General features: G+C 45.9%; 1 protein-coding gene across 15 annotated transcripts in view; it reads right to left on the reverse strand.

Annotated features, from left to right (window-relative positions):
- LOC119160784 (uncharacterized) overlaps positions 1 to 27,658 on the reverse strand; it is a 708,235-nt gene that overhangs the window by 539,477 nt on the left and 141,100 nt on the right. For all 15 annotated transcript variants that reach the window (XR_012887742.1, XR_012887741.1, XR_012887743.1 and 12 more), the window contains one exon: positions 14,692 to 14,737. Coding sequence is in view for 12 of the 15 variants with exons in the window: in XM_075880899.1 (XP_075737014.1) it covers positions 14,692 to 14,737 (46 nt within the window). In the remaining 3 variants the exon portion in view is untranslated. The remainder of the gene's footprint in view (positions 1 to 14,691; positions 14,738 to 27,658) is intronic.

The raw sequence follows: 27,658 nt of genomic DNA on the forward strand, positions 1-27,658 counted from the left end.
GTTTACCATTCGTGTACTTCGTTTTAAACATTTCTTTACTAGCAAAGCCTTTTTCCGTGAAAGTCTGAGGCACTTAGTTTACAGTGAAAGCTGTTATGAGAGCACAACTCGGGTCACGTGTGCCGCTATAGTTATCCGCCGCCACTGGTGTTCGCAGCCACTGTCGCACGAAGTTAGAAAAAAAACTCAGTAGACAAAGAACACCAAGGACACAGTGGGGCTCGAACCCAAGTCCGCTGCGTGCGAGCCCAGTATTCTACCACTGAGCCACTCTCCTGCTTGAGACTTGGTCACAAACTTGCCTTAGGCAGACCTGATATCAGGAAAGAAATTGCCTTAATATGAGTAATAAAGCATTTTAGACCAGCAAAGGAACAACCAGGCGTCCCACAATGCAAATTGTGTAATGAGTGGGTCGTACAATGCTTCAACCCATAACAAAAGCTTGTCCTTGATCCCCTATTAATTGTGGTGCATACCCACTTCAGGCATAATTCCTCATCGTCATCAACCACTGCAACAATTGGCACAAAATTCCTTGCAAGACTTTATCGGATGCCACACTTCTCAGAAGAATGACGAAGAATAGCATAGTGAATGCCGGCCTACTACCTAGAATGTATTATTATTAATGTCGTAGTGCAGTGGTTCTCAAATGGGGGTCCGTGAAGCCATTTATATGATCCGAGAAACTCACCCGCATTTGTTTTAAGCGCGACTGTGCTACGTATCGATGAACTGTGAAAAATGAAGTGATCTGGAACGTTTGTTTGGTGTTTTTGGTAGCAATAAAAGGTGCGTGTTTCACGTTTTAGTTGTGTTAATTTACCTACGTACCCCCCTCTCTTAACTCCGCTGCAAGGATTCCCCCATCACTTTCACCAGTTCACAAGGGGTCCCCGACACACCAATGGCTGAGAACCACTGCCACACTGGGTACCCAGCAAGTGTGCTTGCAGCAGTTAGCCAATGAGTGTTTAGAAAAGACTCTGAAAGGCTGCTCTCTTAGCTTTCGTTGTGACTGTGCTTCGCCTTCCGCGCAAGCCTGGTTTTTTTTTTTTTTCATTTTTAGACTGTAAGGATTATATAAGCACTCAAATTTTTAAATATTATAGGGAAGCCAGCAGATATTTTTTGGTATGAAAACGCAAAAAACTATGAATTAGCAGAATGATGGAGTTTTAACCAAAAGGCTATTAAATACATTGAAAAAAAAGAGGGCCGACCAAAAATTGAATTTTGTTTGAATGAACCAAAAGTATGAATTTTCAGAGTTTAAATTTTCGCGAGTCTACTGTATATCATAATGAGGCACACTAGGGTAGAGGACTCAACATTAGTTTCAGTCATCTGCTGTTCTTCAACGTGCCCCTTAATACAGTGTAGACCATTTATAACGTAACCACTTATAGTGCAGAATTGCTTAAATGCAGTCTTTTTCTACTCCCATTTACCCTCCCATAGAACCCCATGTATACGCATATCGCTTATTGTGCAGTCCCCCAAGATGAAAGACCGGTTATAATGCGGTTGCTGGAAATTGTTTGTGACAAATGCAGTAGCGAGTGGGCTTCTGAAAGAAGGCGGGCTAGGTGCGCCTCTGGAAAGCGAAGGACGAAGTCGTTACGGAAAAGGAGAGGACACGGAGTGAACGGACGAAGGGTGGAGGAAAGAAAAAGAAAATTAAAAAAAAGAAAACGGGACACTGCACAGGCTTGATGAGTAAAGCAGGAGGACGATTGCCTTGGTGACCGATAAGCCTTTGCACTGGCGCTGACGCGGCTGCAGCGTACTACGTCACTAGCGTGGCTTTGGTCGCACGCCGCTCAACATGGCACGTGCGATCCCACCCTTATCAACTGCATGCACTTAAAAGTTTCCTGTAGAGAAAGATGTCGTCGTTATCGAGCTTGCAACAAATATCACTTTTGCTTCCTTGTCCGTACATTGAAACCCTTTTATGGTTTTATGACGCGAGCTTTCACTTTCGCTGCCAATGCACTGTCGTACGTAAGCTTTGCGAGTTGTCGTCGTTGCTGATTTGCAAGCTATGAAAGCGAACTTCGTATCATGCAAACTGTTCTTGGTTCACTGCTAGTGTGATCTTTTTGACGCTGAATCTTCATGTTCTGGACAAACTTTCGACGACAACATACCAAACAGCAAGCTAGACCTAATCAGCGTTGGTTGCGCTTCGATCGGTAGCAGTCGCGTGAATCTAAGTTGCGGTTTGGTATACCAAATTAACGAAACTCTTTGCGGTGGCTCCACTTGATGGGAAGAGATACACATGGTCAATGAAAACAGGGGCTGCACCTGTAGTGCTCAAATAGTGGTTCCCAATTCAATTGCGATGTCTCAAATTGGATGTAGGTGCACCGATGAATTCGAATGATTGTCGTCTTTGGACGTGTCAAATTCCGGACGTGATTCGACATAGTGTCACGATGAATCACCGGTCATCATCATCATCATCAGCCTGACTACGTCCACTGCAGGACAAAGGCCTCTCCCATGTTCCGCCAGTTAACCCGGTCCTGTGCTTGCTGCTTCCAATTTATACCCGCAAACTTCTTAATCTCATCTGCCCACCTAACCTTCTGTCTCCCCCTAACCCGCTTCCCTTCTCTGGGAATCCAGTCAGTTACCCTTAATGACCAGCGGTTATCCTGTCTACGCGCTACATGCCCTGCCCATGTCCATTTCTTCTTCTTGATTTCAGCTATGATATCCTTAACCCCCGTTTGTTCCCTAATCCACTCTGCTCTCTTCTTGTCTCTTAAGGTTACACCTACCATTTTTCTTTCCATTGCTCGCTGCGTCGTCTTCAATTTAAGCTGAACCCTCTTTGTAAGTCTCCAGGTTTCTGCTCCGTAGCTAAGTACCGGCAAGATACAGCTGTTATATACCTTCCTCTTGAGGGATAGTGGCAATCTACCTGTCATAATTTGAGAGTGCTTGCCGAATGTGCTCCACCCCATTCTTATTCTTCTAGTTACTTCAATCTCGTGGTTTGGCTCTGCGGTTATTACCTGCCCTAAGTAGACATAGTCTTTTACAACTTCAAGTGCACTATTACCTATCTCGAAGCGCTGCTCTTTGCCGAGGTTGTTGTACATTACTTTCGTTTTCTGCAGATTAATTTTAAGACCCACTTTTCTGCTCTCCTTGTCTAACTCCGTAATCATGAGTTGCAATTCGTCCCCCGAGTTACTCAGCAATGCAATGTCATCGGCAAAGCGCAGGTTACTAAGGTATTCTCCATTGACTCTTATCCCTAACTGTTCCCATTCTAGGCTTCTGAAAACCTCCTGTAAGCACGCGGTAAACAGCATTGGGGAAATTGTGTCCCCCTGCCTTACACCCTTCTTGATTGGTATTCTGTTGCTTTCTCTATGAAGCACTATGTACTGTGAATCACCGGTACTGAGGGTTTATTAAACCACCGTATAGCTAGCGCTGGGACGATGCATCAGTCGTGGCTGGCTCTCGAGTCAAGAAGAGGCACGCAATCTTCTTTCTTTCCTCCAGATGGTAGAGCAACTCTTGCAGTCGACCCACTATGTGTGAGTGGCATTATCCCCCCTTTCGAAAAGAAAAAAAAAGTCCCAAAAGAGGGAAATAAAAGTACATAGCACCACCCCGATGTTACGACATAGGCACGTAAAAAAAAAAAGAAAATGGAAATTCGGATAATGTAAAAGTAGAAATTGATGAGCATGCCAATATAGGAAAAATCAGTGAACGAAGAAGCAAGTTCACAAAAATAAATAAATAACACAAAGAACAGTGCAGCAAGGAAAAAGTTACAAACAACGCGCAATAAATGATTTCATGCGCAACACATGAGCGACGTCCTGCCTCGGTCGTGTCCTGCTCCGTGCCTGCGATGTTGTGTCTGGAATCACTTCGTAGTTCACGTCACTGACGCGGCATAACACTTTATATGGGCCAAAGTACCGGCTCAGTACCTTTTCACTAAGGCCACGGCGGCGGACGGGCGTCCACACCCAAACTTGGTCTCCGGGGTTGTAAAACACTTCTCTATGGCGGATGTTATAGCGCCGTGCGTCTGCCTGCTGTTGCTGGCCGATGTGTAGTCGAGCGAGCTGCCGGGCTTCCTCAGCACGCTCTGCGAATGACACGGTAGCATAGAGTCCAGCATAGTCTGCACTTCGCGGCCGTAGAGTAGCCAAAATGGCATGAATCGCGTGGTCTCTTGCACGGTGGTATTATACGCGAAGGTCACGTAAGGTAAGATCCGGTCCCATGTTTTGTGCTGTACGTTGATGTACATTGAGATCATGTCTGCGACGGTCTTATTCAGTCGCTCGGTAAGTCCGTTGGTTTGCGAGTGCTATGCAGTTGTCTTTCGGTGTCTGGTGTTGCTCAGTTTGAAAACTTCGTCCATAAGCTGCGCCGTGAATGCCGTCCCTCTGTCCGTTATTATACTGGAAGGAGCACCGTGTCGTAACACGATATGGCGCATAAAAAATTGTGCTACCTCAGAAGCCGTGGCTCGTGGGGTCGGCTGCGTCTCAGCGTAGCGCGTCAAATAGTCGGTCGCGACGATCACCCATTTGTTGCTGTCCGCAGACAGGGCAAACGGCCCGAGAATGTCCATGCCGACTTGGTCGAATGGCGTGCAAGGTGCTTGAATGGGCTGAAGCAAACCAGCTGGCTTAACAGATAGTTGCTTTCGGCGCTGACATTCCCGGCAGCTCTTGAAGTACTTCTTGACGCTTGCCGAAAGTCCTGGCCAATTGTACCTCTCGCTCACTCTGGCAAGTGTCCGTGAGTAGCCCAGATGACCGGATGTGGGTTCGTCATGGCAAGCGAAGAGGACGTCCTCTTGCATGTCTCGAGGAACCACCAGGAGGTAGGCCCGGTTGTTCGAACGAGCGTTCTTCTTGTACAGCACACCGTCTCGCAGGAAGAGCGACGTCAACGAGCGGGATAAATGACGTGGTATGATTGCGCCCTAACCCTCTAAATGATCAATGATTGGACGAATCTCTGCATTATCTCGCTGCCGTTTGCTCAAGTCTGATGCGCTAACGGCGAAGCCTTCGTCTTCCTCTGCTTCCTAACTGACAACATGAAGGGGTGTGCATCACAGTGTGTCAGCGTCTTCATGCTTACGGCCGGGTGACGTCAAATTCCTGAAGCCGCAAGCTCCACCGTGCTAGCCATCCTGAAGGGTCGCGCAGGCTTGCCAACCAACAGAGGGCGTGGTGGTCCGTCACTATCTTGAAGGGACGACCATAAAAGTACGGGCGAAACTTGGTGATTGCCCACGCGACTGCGAGGCACTCTTTCTCCGTAGTAGAATAATTCGCCTCGGCACGGGATAGAGAGCGGCTGGCATAGGCTATCACTCTTTCGATGCCCTCTTGACGCTGAACGAGCACTGCATCAAGCCCAACGTTACTAGCGTCAGTATGAACCTCCGTGTCAGCATCATCGTCGAAATGAGCGCGAACGGGCGCTGATTGCATGCACTGTCGCAGTTCATCAAAAGCTGCTTGCTGCTCGTTTTCCCAGACAAACAGCGTGTCGTCCCTTGTGAGACGAGTCAGAAGTTCTGGTATCTGCGAAAAGCCATGAATGAACCGGCGATAGTAAGCGCACAAACCAAGGAAGCGCCGGGCGGCTTTCTTATCGACAGGAGCTGGTAATTCAGCAACAGCGGCAAGCTTGTCTGGATCAGGCCGGATTCCTTCGGCGCTAACTACATGTCCAAGAAATTTTAGTTCTTCACAGCCGAAGTGGCACTTTTGTGGCTTTAGTGTGAGGTCCGCTGATCGGATAGCCTCCAGCACACTGCGCAGGCAGTGAAGGTGCTGCTCGAACGTGGCAGAGAAGACCACCACACCATCAAGGTAGACAAGACAAGTCTGCCACTTGATCCCTGTGAGGACAGTGTCCATCATTTGCTGGAAAGTTGCTGGCGCTGAACACAAGCAGAAAGGGAGTATTCCAAATTGGTATAGGCCATCTGGAGTCACGAAGGCTGTCTTCTCGCGGTCTCGCCAATCTACCTCGATTTGCCAGGTCCCGCTTTTGAGACCGAGAGAAGTGAAATAATGGGCACGACGAAGTCTATCCAGTGAATCGCCGATACGTGGCAGCGGGTACACATCCTTTTTGGTCACGTTGTTAAGCTTTCGGTAATCGACGCAGAAGCGTAGCGACCCGTCCTTCTTTTTGACAAGCACGACTGGAGATGACCACGGGCTGTTGGATGGTTCGATAATGCCATCGTAAAGCATCTCGCGAACTTGTGTACGTACCGCTACACGTTCTTTAGCCAACACGTGGTAGGGGTGCTGGTGTATTGGGCGTGCATCCTCGTACGTGATGATCCTGTCTTGAGTGATGGACGTTTGACGGATCTTTGAGCAACTTGCAAAGCAAGACCTGTACTCGAACAAGAGTGCTCGCAGCGCAGTCTGGTTATCGGTGGATAGATCAGGATTGATGTCAATGTTGCTCATTGACGTGTCTGCGTTATCCACTATTTCTGACGTGAGACAGTTGGTTAAGTTTGCTACTTCGTGGGCAAACGCTATCGAAGTGCCGCGGAAAAGGTGTCGATGCTCGTTGCTAAAGTTGGTAACGAGCAATTCAGATCGGCCGTCAGGAATGTGTATTACACTTCTCGCTACACCGATGCCTTGCTGCAGGAGGTGTTCTAAATTTGTCTCGGCCACCACATCGCCTTCGCTCAAACCAGAGGATGTTACGTCGACTAGAACACTTGCTCGGGGAGGAAGCGTCACGCTCTGTTCAGAAATACGGAGTACGTCGACACGCCTTCCGTCATCCTGAACGTTCATTGCTCGCTAGGCTGAGAACGTGACACGGCACTTTTGCAGATCAATGATAGCTCCATTTTCCTGTAGAAAGTCAACTCCCAGAATGACGTCATGGGAGCATTCACGTAGAACAAGGAAGCTTGCTACTAATGTATACCCTTGAATCTGTACTCTAGTTGTGCAGGCGCCCAGTGGAGTAACGACATGGCCACCAGCTGTCCGAATCTGCGAGTTATGCCACGGCGTGATTACTTTCTTCAGCTGTGTTGGAAGTTTCCCACTCAGTATGAAATAGTCTGCACTGGTGTCCACTAACGCATTAACTACACAACCATCAATTGTCACTGCTATGTCGAGTGAAAGCCGGCTAGCCTTTGCAGCAGCAGGTGATGTCAGACCAGTTTCTGTACGGTTCTGCATCAATAGGAGGTCTTCAGCGCTTCGACGTTCAGCGACCCCGCCCCCAGAGGTCGCTTCGGCTAGTTTTCCCGGCGGGGGCTGGGAGATCGTGCGGTAGAATACCGCTGGGGCATTGATGAAAATCGCCTTGGTGATGGCGAGCGCGACTGGCGCCCGGCAGACGGTGGTGCATGCTGCTGGGAGAGGTAGTTTTTGATGTCGCGTGGTCTCTGGCCGTAACGGGGTGGCGGCGAGTACGCAGAGAAGCCACGAAGCCCAAGACGGCGATATGGGCACTGGCAGTACAAGTGATCAGCTTCTCCGCAGTGAAGGCATAGAGGCCGGTGATCGGGTGTGCGCCAGACATCAGACTTCCAAGGAAATGAGTGCCGATCGTCGATGTACTGGACCAGTTGCACCGAACGATGGGCGACAGAAGCACCATGGGCAAAGGGCAGGGGCGGTGGCGTGTACGTGCCTTCATAGTATGGTATGTGCTGTGCTGACTCGAGTGAAACTGCAGGGACAGGATGAACGAACAATGGCGGCAATGCAGCAGGGCGTTTCAAGGCTTCCATGTAGGTTGTCCCACGGCGGTATTCAGCAGGAGCTGACGCAGCTGTATCAGGAGGCAAGTTGTCTTGGAGGGCCTGGTGCAGCTCATCCTTGATCACAGTTGCAATAGAGCTAACCGTAGAATGAGGTGTTACACCAGCCTTTGCAACTCTTCACGTACGATACTACGGATGAGTTCACGTAAGGAGTCATTACTGGTCCCAGCGGCAGTGAAAATGTCAGCAGTGGACATGCCACTGACTTGCCTGTCGTATTGGTTTGATCGCTGCTGCAGCATTTTTTCCATTGTCACGGCTTCGGACAAGAACTCCGAAACCGTCTTCGGAGGGCTTCGCACGAGGCCAGCGAAAAGCTGGTCCTTGACACCGCGCATCAAGTGACGCAACTTCTTGTCTTCCGTCATTCTTGAATCTGCCCATCGGAAGAGGCGCGTCATGTCTTCGACGTACGCGGCCACAGTTTCGTTTGGCAACTGGACGCGAGCAAGAATAGCTCGTTCAGCTCTTTCTTGGCGGTCAGCGCTGGCATATGTCTGCAGAAGTCTACGAGAGAATTCGGGCCACGTCATCAGCTGCGCCTCTCGATTTTGATACCAAGTGCGTGTCCCGTCTTCGAGAAAGAAGTAGACACGACCCAGTTTCACTGTGTCGTCCCCCTGATTCAAGGTGGCTACGCGCTCGAAGTCCGCCAACCAGTCCTCAACGTCCTCGCACTCCGTACCATGGGACGTCGGCGGTGCCCATGGGCTTTTTAACGTATAGCGGTTCGACGACGTGCTTCCCGTGCCGGTTGGCAAGGTTTGTACTGAAGTGCTGGTCATGTTTGTTGACGTGGTGGGCGCAGTATCGTCGACTTCCGGAGGCAATCCCCTGATTTGGCTGCTGGTCCGATGCACGGGAGTATTGACTGGCACTGGACTCGTATTGCGGCTTCCTGGGGGGTCTGTAGCATGTGTGAGACTACCCAGCACCTTCCACCAATTTGTCACGATGAATCACAGGTACTGGGAGTTTATTAAACCAACGAATAGCTAGCGCTGGGACGATGCGTCAGTCGTGACTGGCTCTAGAGTCGAGAAGAGGCACGCGATCTTCTTTCTTTCCTCCAGATGATAGAGCCGCTCTTGCAGTCGACCCACTACGTGTGGGTGGCAATAGTTTCTATATTATGAGCATAATCGAGGTGCTCTAGTAGTCGGCGAATTTCTGCGATGGTGGTTTCATTTGTTAGACACTCCACCACCTTTTCGCGTTAATTTCATTGGCATTGCGTGTTTTTGACGTCAAATTTTTTTAACATTTAGGAATTTAAATGTTAGCAAAAACGTATCACATGTTTCGATTTTCGGACACGCGAAGCTGCATGTTCAACATGTTTTACGCAAGTTCTGCCCTTGAAAAAGGTTGTTTTGGTTATAGTGCAGTACCGCTTATAGTGTGGATATTCGCGAGTCCTGCAACTTAAGTTATCACCGGTCTATACTGTACTGGTATACCAGTCTTACTGCATTCCACTTAAATGTAAATGCAGCTGCTGTATCGATCTTAGCAGCGCAAACCTCACATTGCCAAGCAATCGTGGCGCATTGCATGCAAAACCAACATAAATGCTCAGTGCAACCGAAACAATAGGGCTACACGGCCAAATTTTGACCACTTCTTGAACATCAATTAATCTTGATCTGGTGTTTACATTCATACTTGTGTACATTATTTATCAAAAAGCAAATATTATGCATATCTGAGGTGCAATAACAACATGTCAATTTTTGGTGGAGTGTTTATACTAAAAAAAAACATCGATACATAATTTTGAAGACCATAGTGTTGAAGACCATAGTGACCTACAAAAATACTATGGAATGTATAAAAATTTTAGTTTGCATTCAGTGGCCACGTAATAAACAGGGCAATAAGAAGCACTATATATGCGCAAAAGCATTCAAAGCAAAAAGTTGAGCACACACCTTTTAGAGATAAAATGACACAGAAATAGTATGAAAAAATAATAAATGCTCCTCACAATGTTTGTGTTGAAAGAGGCAAAATAATCTGAACTGAGGTAGTACTTCATTGGTAGTGCAATGCAATGAAATATTTCCTGGTTTTTGTGAGACACAGGTGCACTCATACATGTTTTGCAATATTTTTTTGTGCGTGAGAATGGCCTGCTGGTCATTAAATAGAGATAGATGCCCACTGTGTGAACCATGCCTACAAAATAGGATGTCCAATGAACTAACTTCACCAGTTAGTCTGGCCTCTTGATTCCATGATTTACCTCTTTAAGCATAGATTGGCATCCAAAATATGTATCGAGGCTTCATCATTTGTAGTTTTGCAGACGATGTTGAAAAATTTAGCAGATTCCACATACCTTGAGAATTGATGTTATGGGAAGCATGCGGATAGAAGGTCACTGTGTTATTTTTTTTTATTCGGCAATACATGATGAACTGGCACTACAGATAAGTACAAATGCAAGCACAGATCTACATTAAACCGCCACATATGTTTCATATTACAAGATATTTGCAGTTGCGTAACAATGCCAACAGCAGCATGGATATGAACAACACCAGAAGCGGTAAGCTGATATAAAGCGTTCGTGCTCAAGAGGATGATAGGCCTGGACACTGATACATAATTCAACTACAGCAAATGGCACCTAACTACAACCCATGTTAACTCAACGTGACGGCTGTATCAAAGGAGCACATATGCAATGTTCATAAAATTGGATAGCCGGCACTGCAATCACAATTGTCGCTTCACGAACGTTAGGGTCTGTTTGAGGAGTAGTTGTGAAACCTGTCGTGGCTCTATGGTAGAATATTTATTATCTATGCAGAATGCTGGGGTTCAACTCTTGCTGGAACCCTGACATTCATTCTTTGCATTCGCCGGGTCAACGCTGCCAATGTCAGCTTTTTCTTAGAAACCAACTCCGGTGATTTTTCGAGCATGTCAAGGTAATGGTATTTCTATGTTCCCAAGACACTCTTGTCACGAGCCCATTAGCTGAAATGCTTAGAAAATTTGAAAATAATTCTTAATAAGCAAAAAGGTGCAAAAACGAAACCGAAATCTGACCGGGTCTGCGTATGATGTACTATTTGGTACGAACCAGAGGCCGTACACTAGTCCCGCTGGCGCGTAGTATGAAAACTTCAAGCCAGACCAGCGAAGCACCAGGCAAACACCACAGAGAAAGGAAGAAAGCTTTCCCGTGCTATACCCGTGCCAAACACCGCCCCCATCGCCTTGTGGCCAGCACAATAAACGCGGTAGCGGCCAAAGTAGCCATGCCATTGGCTGCGTCACTTCCATTGACATGCCACACAGGACATCACACTGACACTATTGCCAATAATTTTGGCAAGCGAGCTTCTTAAGGCAATCTTTGAAATTCATTTGCAAACAATCAGCGCATCTCTCAAGCCTGTAATTTGGCATGAATAACAAAAGTGTGCAAAGGAACGTACCCAGCGAATTTCATTAAGATCCATTGACCTCGAAAAATCGCCGGAGTTGGCCTTTAACGCTTACATGTTAAAAGTACCAGAGTCTGTTCTCGCCATTACTTGGTACATACAAGTTGTCAATCACCTGTGGCACACACCCACTCATGGGTATGTGCCACACGTCTGGCCAACATCTCCTTTATTACTTTCAATGTCAGTGCTAACGTGCGCTTCTTAACAGGAGCCGTTGGTCCGCCTTAATTAAGAGAGTGGTCGTGATGCGGCGCTGTATAAGAAGTAGCGCTGCTCGCGTCACTCATACTTCTGAGTGCTTTCCCCCGGAGATGCCATAGATGTGCTTCCTACTCGAATATCATGCACCTGTCAGATTTGATCCTTCAAGATCCTTCTTTGTGGCTCGAAGCAATGCCGCCGCAGGATCACAGCGCTCTTAAAGTCTGCACATGCAGTTGCGATACTAATCCACAGAAATTACAAATCCACAGAAACGATGACCCTTAAAACCCACAATGCACTGTGGCGATACTAATGAGTGATACGTGAAGTGCTCCAGCCACGCTGTTGTTAGCGGGGGGGAAAAAAAAAACTCTCATAATCAATCGAAATGCTTCACTGCAACACAGCAGTGACATGTGGGGAGTGTGTCGCATGCTTCTCACAATGTCAGCACGTCCTTATTCATCCATTCTCTCTAGGAATATAAAGAAATCAATAAAGGAGAATCTGACGAAATTCCTAATGTATGCCAACCTCTGGCTGGCAGTCGCTCCAGCAATTTGCGAACTTGCAACGCCTTGTTCAAAAACACACTTTGAGAAAGTCAATGACCATGTTTTCCAGCGGAAACATATCGCATATTCTATCAAACTGGCCAAAAAATAATTTGTCTATTGTACCAGAAAGAATGGGCACATAGTCACATCATGATGCTCTGACGCTGCAAGGTGCAGACGACATGTTGCATGTCACCACTGTGTCACAGTGAAGTATATCTAATTTCGTAGAGGCGCATTTCAGCTGATCGCGGGACTTTTTTTTTTCTGCGCTAGCAGAAATGAGGTCCACAGTCCTGCCAGTTTGCGGCGAAATTGAGACAAGCTATTGCTGAAAAACACAAGCCCTGTAGGCACAAACTAGCTGGCACAGCAAATGACCACCTCTAAAATGACTTTCCATAATTCGAAGTTCCTTGCATTCCGCTTCTTGTATCTTTCATTAATTAGAAAACCCACATATTTCAAAAATTTTTCACAGTTCCAGTGACTTCGAATCAGCGAGGTTTTACTGTATGAATAGGTATGATAAACCCTCTACTTCCAATTTTTTTTCTCCCCTCTACTTCTAATTTTTTTTCCTCTGAAAACCATAAATTATTGAGCGATCATGTAATGGCCCTTTAATAAGAGCATACACACACAGAAAATGTTCTCAAGCAAGTATGTAGCAGACCATATGTGCTCTTGACCGAGCTTAACGAGACATTGAACCACTTTTACAAGTAAGCATAAAATGACCTCATAATCAAAATTTATTGACTCACGAGAAAGACTTCTGTTTTTCTAATTACTTATTTTGCCATTCGATAAGCTATAGAAATTAAAACAAGCTAAATATGGATACACGGTTATTAATTACAATGACCCTTTTAATGTGTCGATGTTTTCCGCCCCTTTTCGTTCTACCAGACAACTAACCTTTGGTAAATGGAACATTCCACAAAGTCACAACGTATGTGGTGAACGGATTTCACAGTTCGCTGGTATTAAAATCTGGAATGATATACCTATTCATATAAAAGTGTGTTCAAATTTCACCAAGGCACTAAAGCATTATTCAGAAGAATGTCCTGATTTAATAAAATGGCTATCCTAATTTTATTATGTATGTAGAAGTTATTTTTTTCTCCTGTATTGTACCAGTTTTTGTTTTTCTTGGTGTGGTTATTTAATGTACTGTACGGCTTCTTTTCACATTCTTTATTAGATATTATTTGTCTTCTTCAGTTATGTTTTTCCAAAGTGCCCTTATAAAATGCATCTTTTTGGACCCAAACTAGCCAATGTCTATGGGCCCACACAGTATGTGCAAACTTTATGAAACTAGTGTGAGCAATAAAATTCGTATTACAATTCCAATCAGCTCAAGATTTTTTCACATCCGTTAGGAATGAGCATAGCAACAGGGCTTTTTCTTACATTCTGGAGTGTGCTGGAAATTACTGAGGGAGGCATGACTAGGGAAAAAGAATCTATGCCAGTGCACATCATGACCTCGAGTGTGTATCATGAAAGGTGATCACACTCTCCCAGTATGACTTCTAATGTGCTTTCTAATGTACAGTCGACTCTCGTTAATTCAAACTCAAAGAGACCTCTGAATTTTGTTTGAATTATCAAGAAGTTTGAATTATCAGAAGTTTAAACTATCAGAAGTTATCAGATAGATCACTCTGGGTGAGGTGACATCAAACATTATTATTATGCATTGATATTATCACATTTAAAAAATTGTGTAGTGTTTTTAAGTCCTAACTGCATGCAGTGAGCAGAAAGCACAAGTGTAAAGTCCACAAGTTTATTGGCCATTTACTGCTGATCAGACCTTTTAAAAAAAATAATTAATTTTCAACTGCTTCATTGCTGTAGGTATGTGCATTCAGCACAAAGCTCTCTATACCATTTGAGAACCATTACAATTAACTATGCGTGTGCTTCATTTCAAGCATTTGTTTACTTGTAAAGCCTTTTTCCTTGAAGGCCTCAGGTGCTAATTTTTCATATTTAGACTGCTAGGATTATATAGGCACATAAATTTTTAAATAACAGTGGGAAAGCAGCAGATACTTTATGGTATGTACCCGCAAAAAGTATGAATTGACCAAATGGTGGAGTTTGAATTAAGAGGCTTTTAAATACATTGAAAGAATAGAGGGCCAACCAAAAAAAATGAATTTTGTTTGAATTACCCGAAAGTATGAATTATCAGAGTTTGAATTATCACGAGTCTACTGTATTTGTTTTACAACCAAGTGCAGGGGGTCGTAAAGGACCCCTTTTAATGAGTTATATTCTATGCTATATAGCAGTGGTTCTCAGCCATGAATGTGTCGGGAGCCCCTGGTGGATTGGTGGAAGTGATGGGGGACCCCTTGCAGCAGAGGGGAGGGAGGGGGGTACGTAGGTAATGAAGGAAACTGGAGCGTGAAACAGGTGTCTTTTATTGCTACCAAAAGCATCAAACAAAAGTGCCACATCACTTCATTTTGGACAGTTCATCCATATGTGGCACAGTCACGCTTAAAGAAAAATGCGGGTGAGGGTTTTGCAGATCATAGAAATTGCTTCGCGAACCCCCATTTGAGAACCACTGCTATATACAATGAGACAACTCGATTCAGCGCTCAGACATACTCACTCAAGAAAGAGGACTTCAGCTGATGCAAGACACTCCACAAGCACATCTGCACAAACATAAGTGCATGCTTAGCAACAGTCTGGCAAACCTATTAGCAAAACTGTAAGCTCATGAAGGCAAAACAAGTTTTTCATGTCCCAGGAAAACAGATCATATTTACACCATGCAACGTGACTGCGGTTAGTCAAAAGGAAGACTACAAGCCACACTTCTTTTAGACATTCGCGCAAATAAACCAGATCAAGATGTGCATTATTTTAACTTGCTGAAAAAAATTTATGGCCGATCACTGTTGTGCTAGCACATCAATATTGAATAGTTCCATCACTATACCAAAAACAGATCCTGAAAACTTGTTTAAAAAGCAGCAAAAACAGAAAATGCCAGTGACATTATGCACACAAGTTAGATAACATTTGTACAGTGAAATCCAGTCGTAGATCACAACTGGTACGAATATCGGTGTGATACGAATTTGTAATAAACCCCTGCCGGAATTCACGATACAAAAACAATCAGCTGCTTCTCGTTTCTGCATCATTATTACTATTATTATTATTATTATTATTAGTATTAGTATTATTATTATTATTATTAGTATTATTATTATTATTATTATTATTATTATTATTATTATTATTATTATTATTATTATTATTATTATTATTATTATTATTATTAATTATAGCACACTGTCAACCTAAAATGGGGTTTTTACAGGGTGTGTACATCAAAAAAGAAAAATAAATCACTAGCAAAAGACACTGAGATGCCACAGTGCAAATGTAGGTCAGGGCGTAATTACATGTCAGTAGAATTTTTACATAGGTGCTTATATGCAATAAGCAACTAATAACATACATCTTAAACACGGAAATATACATTGGTTGCAGATATAGATACCCAGGTCAGGTTGGCTAGAATGGGGAGGTGTCATGAGCACGACGCTTTTTGCTTGCCGGAGAAGGCCGTTCGGCACGCCGATGCCACTAGGGGCGCTGATGGCAGCGGCGTGGGTAGTTAGCGGCGCACTTCGCAGAGTTTTCCTCGGGTGCGCTGTTTTTTTTTTTTAGAGGCAATAGCTGCTTTACATGTACTTCGTTAATCGGTGATTGCACTGGGTTACTATGAAATGCCTGAACGTGTCAACGCCAAAAAAAGTAGATCCAGCGTCGCTGCATTATGCTTGTCCACAAAACTTAATTCTTCAGTTCAGCCTCTTGAAGAGTCCTAAGGGTGGCAACGTAGATCACTTAGTGGGGGAGTCGCTCTGTCTGTTGAAAAAATGCTGCATGAGATGGAATAAAATGAGGAAGACTACGAAAGACTTCCATCTGATGCACTAGCAGTGTCTGTCGCCCATAAATCGTATACCGCTGAGCGGCGGATGGTCGCCCTTTATATTATGTGGCAAGCTACGCTGTGAGAAATCTGGTACTTTATAATAATCGTGATGAGTGCAAGAACGCCCGCCTTGTTTCGCACTGTTGGTGGTTACGCGTTATAAGTAACATTGTTGCTGGTATAGCACGTTACTTCGGCAATTAGTATTTGAGCACTCATTATATATGTAGAAATAGAGCTGCTGCTTAAATTGTGCGAGTTGTAGTTGTCAGCAAGTCGTTCCTGCAAAACGGTAGCGCTATTTGTCAGTTATGTTTCCAAAATAAAATTTGCTTCTGCTGATAGTACAGGTCGCGGAGCACTAAGTTTGCAGTACCTGGAAAAGTGAGGCTCCCGTTTCCATAAACAGTTGCGATTCTAGCGAGCCCTGTGTAGTTAAAGGGGCAAAAATTATTTACACTGCAAATATTTTAGACTGCAAATACCTGCGATTATTCTGGTAACTTGCATCTGCCTGCAGATGCAAGTTGCCAGAATTACTAAATTTTTTTAAGGTCAGTCATCATATCTTTGCGGAGAGAGTTGACGGTGAAATAGTATTGCGGCTTTCTGTGACAATAAGAAATAGATTTAACATGCACCACGTTGTTATAAGCCATCACATGCAACTCTCCAATGCACATTAGGCCACTGTGTTCTATGTCCGGCATCTTGTGCCAAATTCGCTATTTTCATTCACCTAAATTAGCTATAGTTGTTTTGGTCAGAGAATTCATTTCTTTTTTTTTTCAATAGGTCGAGAAGCACGGGACTAAAAGCTCGAGTGATTGACAAAGTACCGACACAGTCACAAGTTGGCAAAGCAGCAATACACAACAGACATTCATACACGTAGATTAAAAAATAAACTTTACAAGTATAAAATTACACTAAGTACGAATACAAAAGTTATGAAACAAAGCTCCACAAATAGAGAGCGAGGGAATACATATGTATCATGACTTGGCATGAACATGAAAAGCAAAAATCAATAAGTAGAGTGACCGAAATTCTGGGAGATCTACTATTTGGGAAAGTGAATTAGCTGGGCGAAGCATCTAATGTGTCGATTTTGATTACTTAAAATTACATATATCTACAGCACTATAGTTGGGAATTATTCATAAGAAATTAATTATACATGATGTTATAATGAAGTGTCAGAAATCATCAGGATCAAACTATGCACAGATACACAGAGACATCACAGTAAAAGATACAATACAGTAATAAGAATTATTTTAAAAATGCGCAAGACAGCCAATAGTAGCGACGTTTCTTGCAATATTTAAATAGATTCATAGAAAGTTCTCAATGGCTGAAGAAAGGACAAAGTGTCAATGTCTTCGTGGTTTAAGGTGGTTAATAGGTAAGGTAGCCTGTAGGACAATGTTCATCCTCAACGCTTCTAGGAACAGGTAAAATCCACATTTAATTCTTCGTGCCTAGTGAGACAAACACTTGGCTTTACGTTTATCTTAGCAAGATAAATTATGGTACTACAACCATGTTTAACGAATGCTTTATGACATGTCAATTATAAATAAGAGGTTTATTAAAATGATATTCTGGCTCCCACAGCACGGGTGCATTCATAGAAACTTCTATCTTGGAGTATAATCGATAAACAACCCCAGGTGGTCGAAATTTCCGGATCCCTCCACTACAGCGTCTTTCATAATCATATGGTGGTTTTGGGACGTTAAAGTGAACATATCAAGGCCTTTTCAAGAGTGGTTTTCAGAGATGAGACTTTAAAGAGCTTCACCACCTTCCAGAGCAATTTTCGTGGAGAGTGGCACGTGCTGTCTCGTTTGTCTTCTCCGCAAGGTTACCCGTGCCGGTGCATGCAGCGCCCCAAGCGGCATCGGCGCGCTTTGGGGACCAGTTTCAGCGGCCGCTTTTCACACCTCACCATTATAGCCACCCTACCCAGGTTACAGCATCGTAGATTAATAATATGTTACAGACAATAGGTTACAGCACCAAACTAGCAGGAAGTATTTTATTTAGAAATCAATCTGACAATGTGAATCATCTATATCAGTGTTACATTGGACAGCTCAGTGTGTTTCGTATGATCGTTTGTAACACCACGGAAGCATCTACAGCAATCAACTCCCGCACCAATAGCAGAAAAAAAGGAATAAAACAAGAGTTCTTGTTGCAAGTTGCAAGACAACTCATCGAGAGTGAGTGAGTGTTTGTGTACGGTGACCTTAGAGTGACTTATATTGATTTAGTCTGATGCCTCAATTTTAAATGAATTGTGCAGAAGTAGGTAGATAAACTTGAAGTGATGATGCTTTGATCTACTGGATATAGAAGCGAGCCCTGCGCGTCGCAGTAACTCAGTAGGTGAATCTGTGCACCGGTGTTGATTGTAGATGAACCGTACTACTTTAAGCTGCACCCTTTCCTACTACTTTAAGCTGCACCCTTTCAAGTGTTGATACACAGTCAGATGTGTAAGGGGACCAGGCTACGTTGCCATACTCTAATATAGGACGTATAAGTGAAACATAAGCGAGAAGCTTTACCTCAAGGGCGTTTTTTCAAGACACGTTTAAGAAAGAAAAGCTTCTTCTGGCTTTATTTTGCTACATACTGAATGTGCATAGTCCAGTTTAAATCAGCCGCAATGTTGATACCCAGATAGTGGTATTTGTTGACAGAATGCAGTGCAGTGCTGTCGGAACCATAAGTGAACTTGAGGGGTTATTTTTTTCTTGGTAACTAATATCGAAATGGTTCGTCCTTTGTTAATAGTCATATTTCAATCACAAGCATGCTGCTCAAAAACAAATCAGTACAGCAGAATCTAGGCAGAATCGATAGTTGCCAAGCAACAGCCTTTGACACAAACCTGCGCAATCGTTCACTGCCTCCTCTCCTTCCAAGTCGAGTGGACTGAACTATGCTTGGCAGCAAAGAGAGAAGAGGGGAAAGGGTCTAGAAACTGTATGAGAACCAAACAGAGCACACCAGCCTTCAACAGCTGGTAACTTACTCAGCAAGCATGCACTTTTTCATGGCGTAAGTGCCAAGTTCAAGAATTCTGACCCCAGGACATATTTGTAATGCGGGGGGGGGGGGGGGGGTCACATTGAATTATTTCTGTGTTTATGCAACCAAAATAAAACAGAATAAATATTTTAAAAAACAAGAGCAGGGTGGGAGGGGGTCACAATCACAAGCATCGGCGTTGCGGTCTTATAACGGCTTGGAGTGGCCGAACACACGAGGAAGATTTTCCACCAAGGTGAAAAAATTCGCGTCATCAAAACAACCAGCAATATCTAATTCCATCAAAACATCTCACGTATGTCTTCTTGGGACACATGTGAACGGACGGGATGGCGCAGCTGGCTGCCGCGAAAGCGCGGATCAAAGCTTTGTTCGCTGTTAGATTTTTCGGACAGGAACGCCAAAATGCTTCTAGCCTTTTTTTACATTGTTACGGCCTTTATTCTACCGCTGCGTTAGCCGCGTGTCCTCAGAGCTCGTAGGTAGCTATCGCGTTGCCGTGCCCACGGTTTTGTGCATGGCGGTTCCGGTAAACCATAGTTCCCTTTCAATCCACGTGCACTGGCAAAACTTAGTCGATTTATGCTATCTATGATCGCATCTGCCGTGATTTTGTCCACAGAGTTTTTAGAAAGCAGTGCTCCTTTCACTGGTCGAGCGTTGTATGCGCGCACACTTATGGAGTTCTGTCAATTACGTCATCGCCATACATGATCGGGCCAAGAACGACCGTGGTTGTGGCAATGACAACCCTTCGAACTGTAGACGACAGGGCGTGCACCGGTTGCACCCGTACTTCCAAAGCTTCGAGGACGCTGCTCTCAGCTTTTGTTCGACGGTTTCGGTACTAAATTTCATATCCCCTGCCGCGATTAGGAAAAGTGTTTGGAATTTTGGCCCAATGAGAACAGTGGAATTTGGCAGCGAAATTTCACGAATTTGTATCTGCCACAGTTTAGTAGCTAAATAAATATGTTATTTGGTTTGATATGACCGCGTCTGCTGAATCCGTTAACTCCAAGAGTGTGGTGCTCTCGGCAATGAGACCCCCCAGTTTAGACGAACGCCTCCTAAATTCATTTATGATAAAATGCGGTGGGTTGGCAAAAAGCCTGGAGCAGATTTACCTGCAAATTACCGTAACTCTCAATGCAGCTAGATCGTGAACAGAAATTTCGATTTTGCGGGACATTTTCATGACAACTGCACAAACGGGAAAAAACGGTCCGAATCCAAAAGTCTCCCGAACAATCCGGGAGATTTCGAAGGTATGCCCTCGCCATACGGGGCCAACGATTAGTTTCTTTTACAGCAAAAGCTCTTAAGAGATCACAACAATGTCCGTTTTTGACGCTGTAGTTGTCTACCACCCCCGCGGTTGTCTGTAACCACTCCTGTGTGAACTGAGAAAAAAAAAGGAAAACATCCCTTCAAAGGAGTAGTGACACTACTTTGAGGCACCCCCAAAGGAATATTTTTTGTTTCCACGTTGTGCACTATCAACATTCTCTCCACACCAGAGCCAGACAACATATATAAAACATTTTACTTTAATTTTAATATTTCTATCACCCAGCATCTGCAAGCCAGCCCAAGAAGTCAACACAGTTCATGAGGTTCAATTTGTTTGAACTGTTAACACAGTTCACAGTTAAAATGACCGTATTTACTCACATAATTTGTGCACTTTTTTCACGAATCTGGGGCCCCGAGAAGGGGATGCGCAAATTACACGGGGATTGATTCATATGTGGGGTTTGACGTCCCAAAACCACCATATGATTATGAGAGACGCCTTGGTGAAGGGCTCCGGAAATTTCGACCACCTGGGGTCCTTTACCATCCACCCAAATCTCAGCACATAGGCCTACAGCATTTCCAATTACGCGGGGATTGCGTGAGCGTATACGAAATATTGTGCCACAGTCCTAACGCACGGTATATACATTTTTAAAAAAGAAGAAATAAATTGGAGCATAAACGAAGTGTAATTGCTAATTTTGAAAGAATTCGCACGTACTTTCACCAGTCAGATCCGGTCAAGTGCGGTCTAGTGGGAATCACTGATCACGAAGTTCGATTTTGAATCATCGTCGTGGCCCCTGCCACCGCCCTCCCGAAGCGCATCGTCCTCAGTTCCATCAAGCACACTCGAACGCCCCATTTTCTTGAAGTTCTTTCGACAATGCTGGGAGAAACTAAGTCCCATGACATGACGATACTGAAAGAACTAAGCAACCGCTCATAACTTAAAAGGCCTCCTTCAATGGCAGAAAACTTGCATTAGCAAGCACGCACTCTGCTTTCTCGCGTATACCGATTGAACCGATCGTCACATTAAGTTATGTCCCCTTGAAGTTCTTTGCAGTGGCACACCTGCCGTTTTCCTCAATGAAATTTACAACAGCGAGCTTCAAATTTGATGTATATATAATTACTGTAGCACATCGCAAGCTAATCGAGAAAACGCGTCGGCGGCGGAATGGCCAAACCTAAACTTCCGATATTTACCAAGCGTGCGTTGCAGCGCTGATGCAGAGAACGAGGGGAACAATTAATGGGACAGCCCCTCGCACGCCTCCGATGCAGAAAGTCGTCCGTACCATGATGCGAGCGTGCAGTCTCGCCATTATCTCGGCAGTAGAGATTGGGTGATATGGGGAGGCAAGCGCTCGAGCTGTTTTGGCGACCCATCAACAGGTTTGAGTTCAAGTGTGGTATTCTAGGGACCCTAGTTTGGGGGAAGTCCTCGGAAGAAGGAACTTCACAATCGCGGCCTCTTTGACTGCGCTCGTCTGCTCGATGAGGCGTGCACCCGGCCGAAGCATCGAAATGGCCTAAGGTGCGCATGCCGGCGAGCTGGCTCGAGCGAGTCAGGGAGCGCGAAACATGCGAGTAAACATTTTTTTTTTCGAAAAGCTGGGAAAATATTAGGGGTGCACAAATTATGCAAGGGCACAAATTATGTGCGTAAATACGGTATTCTGCAGAAAACAAAAAAATGTATAACCTGAGAAGAGAACAACGCTTTGAGATAGGTAGCAGCGCACTTGAAGTTGTAAAAGAGTACGTCTACTTAGGACAGGCTGTAACCACGGAGCCGAACCGCAAGATTAAACTAACGAGAAGAATAAGAGTGGGGTGGATCACATTCGGCAAACATTCTGAAATTATGAATGGTAGTCTAGCACTAACCCTAAAGAGAAAGTTATATAGCAGAAACCTGGAGGCATATAAAGAGGATTCAGCTTTAATTCAGGACGATGCAGCAAGCAGAGTGGGTCAGGGAACAAACCGGGCCTAAGAATATTATAGTTCTTATTATAGAAATGGACATAGGTCTGGCACATAGCACATGGGCCGGATAACTGCTGGTCATGAAGGGTAACTGACTAGATTCCCAGAGAACGAAAGCGGGTTAGGGGGAGACAGAAAGTTAAGTGGTCAGATAAGACTAGGAAGCTTGTGAGTATAAAGTGGCAAGCAAGCACAGGACCGAGTTGACTGGAGGAACGTGGGAGAGACCTTTGTCCTGCAGTGGGCATAGTGAGGCTGATCACGATGATTTGTGACTGACAGCACAATGACTGCTGCTGCTGCTAGTAGAGTAAAACCTCATTAACTCGAACTCGGTTATTTTGACATCCCACTTATTTCAATATATTTCCGCGGTCCCGTATTTTGTAACGTAAGCCTGAGTGGTCAATATGAAGCGGTGGTCAGTACCAGTCTGGTTAATTCAAAAACTTTGGGTGCCACATACCAATTTTCAATCCCAAATCACCACAAATCTGCGGAAACAATGGCTTTTAAGAGCCACAAGGCTTTGCAACGTAGCGATACTGATGAGTGGCAGCTGAAGCACCCTAGCCCCGCGACTTCAGCTGCAAAAAAAAAGGGAAAAAAAAAACTGTCTTGTAATCGAGAGAAACGTGTGCCTGCTAAAATTAAGATGTGCTTCACTACAACTCAGAGGTAATGCACTGGCAGCATATTGTATCTGGCTACATCAACGTGTCATGATTTACCCATTCTTTCTAGGATTGTAAAGAAATTTAATAAAGGTCAGTTTGGCTGAATTTGCTATGTATGCAAACTTCTGATTGCCCGTGGCTTCAGCAATTGACACACTTTCATTGCTGACAGAATTCTTGCCTGCAATGCCTACTTTAAACACTGAGTTCAAAAGTTTCAATGATCATGTTTTCCAGCGAAAACATATGACGAATGTCATCACACTGACCATTAGTAATGCTTTACAGTGAAAGCTCGTAAAATTCACACCTCATTAATTCGAAATTTTGGGTAATTCGACATGGTCGCCGCAGTCCGGTCCGAAGTGCATAGGAGACCATATGTAAAACGATTCGTTAATTCGAACAGAAATTGCTGCTTCTACGGATAATTCGAAGCGCGCACCGCCGAGCGTCATCATCGTCAAACACTAGTGGAAGCTTTTACGGTCGAACGATAGGTGGCACGACCAGTTTTTTCGAGCTTCAAGTGGCCTCCGAGCAAAGGGCGAGCAAAGTATGCCCTCCAAAATCCAGGGAGCATTTTTTTTTTTTTTTCCGTAGCCCTCCCACTATATCAGCGCCTGGCGCCACTTGTACACGGGACCCACGGGATGCTGAGGAATCGGCGCAGTAGTCCTAGCAGCCCTAGGCCGCTCCCGGCAGCGTCACTTTGTTCCTCGAGCACGTTGTTCGTTCACGCCGTCAAGCCGTCTTATTCCGCATCGAAGTTGCAAGATGCCGCGGGGAAACTACTGCGCAAAGACTGTCAAGGAGAAGGTGGAGATTTTGCCAGAGGTTGACCAAGGGAACTCGAGCAAATACAAAATTGCGAGGAAGCACGGCATACCTCCGAGCACATTGTCAACCTACATACGCAAAAGGACGGCCATTGAAAACGCCTATGAAGCCGAGGATTTTGGCACCAGTCGAAAAAGGCTAAGGACAGCGAAGTTCCCGGAACTGGAGTCAGCTTTGATTATCTGGGTTAAAGAAATGAGAGCCCAGAGTATCGCATTGAGCGGCCCTATCATCATGGCCAAGGCAGCCGATTTCGCCCTGCGCTTGGACATTGAAGACTTTGTCGCCTCCAAGGGATGGTTTCATCGTTTCAGGGAGCGGCACAATCTCGTATTCCGCACGTTATCTGGCGAGGCAAAGGAAGTGTACGCCGAAACATGCGCTACTTGGAGAAGCGACACCCTGCAGCAGTACTTGGAGAGCTACTCACCACAGGATGTGTTTAACGCTGACGAGACAGCGTTATTTTTCAAGTTGCAGCCAGACAAGACGATCACCTACAAGGGAGACAGCTGTGCCAGCGACAAGCGCAGCAAAGAGCGTGTCACTGTTCTGGTCGCCGCAAATATGACCGGTACGAAAAAGGTCCCCCTTTTTGTGATTGGCAAAGCACTCAAGCCACGGTGCTTCAAAAACATTCGCTCACTGCCGGCGGAGTATGCCGAAAACAAGAAAGCCTGGATGACAGGTGACCTATTCAGGAAGTGGCTACTGAAATTCGACAGGCGAATGGAACTGGGCGGCAGACGCGTTCTTCTTGTCGTCGACAACTGTTCGGCGCACAAAGTCGACGTTGAGCTGAGAGCAACTAAGTAGGTGTTCCTTCCGGCAAATACGACTGCGGTCCTACAGCCAATGGACCAGGGTGTGATAAGGAACATTAAGTGCTTTTATAGGCGTGACGTCCTGGAAAGAATGATTTTGTGCGCGGGCGACAGGAAGGACTTCGGCGTTACGCTGCTCACTGCCATGCACATGTTAGTGCGCGCATGGGAACAGATGACCACGACCACAATCGCAAACTGTTTCCGCCACAGTGGATTTGCAGCTGGAAGTGCGCAGGATAGTTGTGACGTCGACGTGGATGGGGCTGAGGAGCTCATGCCAGTGGCATTGCGCGACACTCTTTGGGGCATACGTTTTGGCGATTATGTTGAAGTTGACACCGGTGCATCGGTGTGTGGTGCCCTGACTGATGAGGACGTTATCCCTCAAGTAGCCGGTGCGCAGCCTGATGCTGAAGAGCCAGAATGTGAGGAAGATGAAAATGACGAAGCGCATGTGCGCCCGTCAGCTTCTGCGATGATGGAGGCACTTAATGTGGCGCGTCTCTTCTTCAGCTTTGAAGAGGGTGAAGAGGATTCCCTGCGCCGCGTCCGCGCGCTGGAACAGAGAGCCGCAGCTGTGGCATTAAGAGAAAAGAGGCAGATGGTCATCACCGACTTTTTTGGCCAATAAATATTTTTCCTGACCCCACCCCCGAAATCCACCCATTTTTGCTCACTTTGATTATTTCAAATTTTGTTTAATTCGAAATCGCTCAGTGTTCCCGTGGAATTCGAATTAACGAGCTTTTACTGTATTTTACCACAAAGAATGGAAGGATGGTCACATTATGATGTGCTGACGCAGCGAGAAGAAGGCGTCATACTGCCCGCATGTCAATACTATGTCGCAGTGAAGCATATTGCCACGTTCCATTTTCCAAGTTTTTGTTATCGTCCCAAAACACCACACGATTCTCAGCGCAAACCGCGCCTGCAGTTTTCGAGAAGGTTCCGGACTGTAGTAGATCATTTCAATAAGATCACGCCCACTGTACGAACGGTACAGATTGTTCTGGAACCTACGCCACTGCCAGCGATAACGCTAAAACATTCAACGGCAAGAGTATAAATGCCGACGTGCTTCGCCGCTTGTCCGTTGTTGATTAAAGGCCGACGCTCTGTTCGCCGCTATCTGTGCGAGACTGCTGCTGTAATTGGACTTTCCGTTTACCGGGCACAGGTTTGCCCAAATAAACAGTTAAATCCCAACACGAAGTCTCCTGTCTTCGGCCACGTCACGACCAGGTGACATCTGGTTGAGGTGCTGCTTCTTTCATGTACCGGACGCCCCTGTCAAGCCGTAAACCCAGCCCACGTCGCGGAGAAGACACCGACGCCAACCAGGAGCAGCGAACAAGCCGCCGACAGCAAGGGCTACCACCGGAGTACGGGCTTCTACAAGACAAGGCGTAGAAGACCAAGGCCAAGACCGCGACTGCAGCGACAATGACAATCGCAGCACCCCAGCCCACGATCGTCATGCATCAACCCAGGAAACCACCAATTTTCTATCGGTAATCGTTCGAAGACCCGGAGACCTGGCTAGAAACATACGACCGTGTGGCCGCCTTCAACCACTAAGACAATGACGAAAAGCTCCGTCGTGTGTTCTTCTATTTGGAAGACACCGCAAGGACCTGGCTCGAAAATCGGGAGTCCACGCTCCGAACGTGGGATGTTTTCTGCGGCACATTCCTGCAAACATTCGCGAGCGTCGCTCGCAAAGAGAGGGCCGCTGCTTTATTAGAGACCCGAGTTCAGCTACCAAATAAAAATGTTGCCATTTTCACAAAAGAAATGACCCGACTATTCCGTCACGCTGACCCAGACGTGCCTGAGGAGAAAAAAGTTCGTTTCCTCATGCGAGGGGTCAAACAGGAGCTCTTCGCGGGACTGATGAGAAACACACCGAAAACTGTCCAAGAATTTGTATCCGAGGACACCACCATCGAAAAGACCCTGGACATGCGCACCAGACAGTATAATCGTCGCCTGGCTGCAGACTGCGCTGCTGCTCAAGCCAGTAACTCCGGAGACCTGCGTGAAACGATCCGAGCGATCGTGCGGGAAGAGCTGCGCAGACAGTTGCCTTCGGCGCAGCCTCAAGTGGATTCAATCGCCGACATTGTGTGAGAAGAAGTTCGGCAATTAGTTCAAATTCCCCACGCACGGCTGCCCGAGCCGGAAGCTATGAGCTACCCCGCTGCACTGCGCCACAATGCTCCTCCCCGTCCACGCCAAAACGCCACCCCATCGCACTTCCGTCGCCAGACGCCACCGCCGCCACCACCCCCATTGACATCATACCGTTCGCCAGCGGCCCAGCGCATGCACCGAGGAAGACTGACGTCTGGCGCACCCCTGACCATCGCCCGCTCTGTTACCACTGAGGCGAGGCCGGACACACATACCACCGTTGCCAGTACCGACAGATGGGACTGCGTGGCTTCGCCGTCAATGCACAGCGTCCACAGCCAGGAGAACGACCACGTGACATCGCCGACTACCTGAAAGGAACTCGGTGGACACCACGAAGCACTTCGCGTTCGCCGTCCCCCAGCCGCCGCACGTCACCGCACCACCGGCAGTACTCTGGCCCAACGCGGGGCCGGTCTCCTAGCCTGTATCCGAGAAACTAAGGGCAGCAACCGGTGGAGGTGCGGTTGCTGTGCGACGAACTACTGAAGATCCTCCGACCACGACGAGGCCGCGACGGAGCTTTCCGAACACAACGCCAACCAGGCAAAGCCCTGACGGCGAAAGCTCACTTACCGAAGGTGGCCTGACGACGCAACATGGAAGCAGCGGAACAAGCCGACGCAGCCGTGAGCAGACGCCACGCCCTAACTGTAATGCGAGACGGCGAACTAGCGACTTAGACGTTCTTATCGACGGGCACAGTGTGACCGCTCTCGT

This window comes from Rhipicephalus microplus, chromosome X (genome assembly GCF_043290135.1).
Source record: "Rhipicephalus microplus isolate Deutch F79 chromosome X, USDA_Rmic, whole genome shotgun sequence".
Taxonomy (NCBI): domain Eukaryota; kingdom Metazoa; phylum Arthropoda; class Arachnida; order Ixodida; family Ixodidae; genus Rhipicephalus; species Rhipicephalus microplus.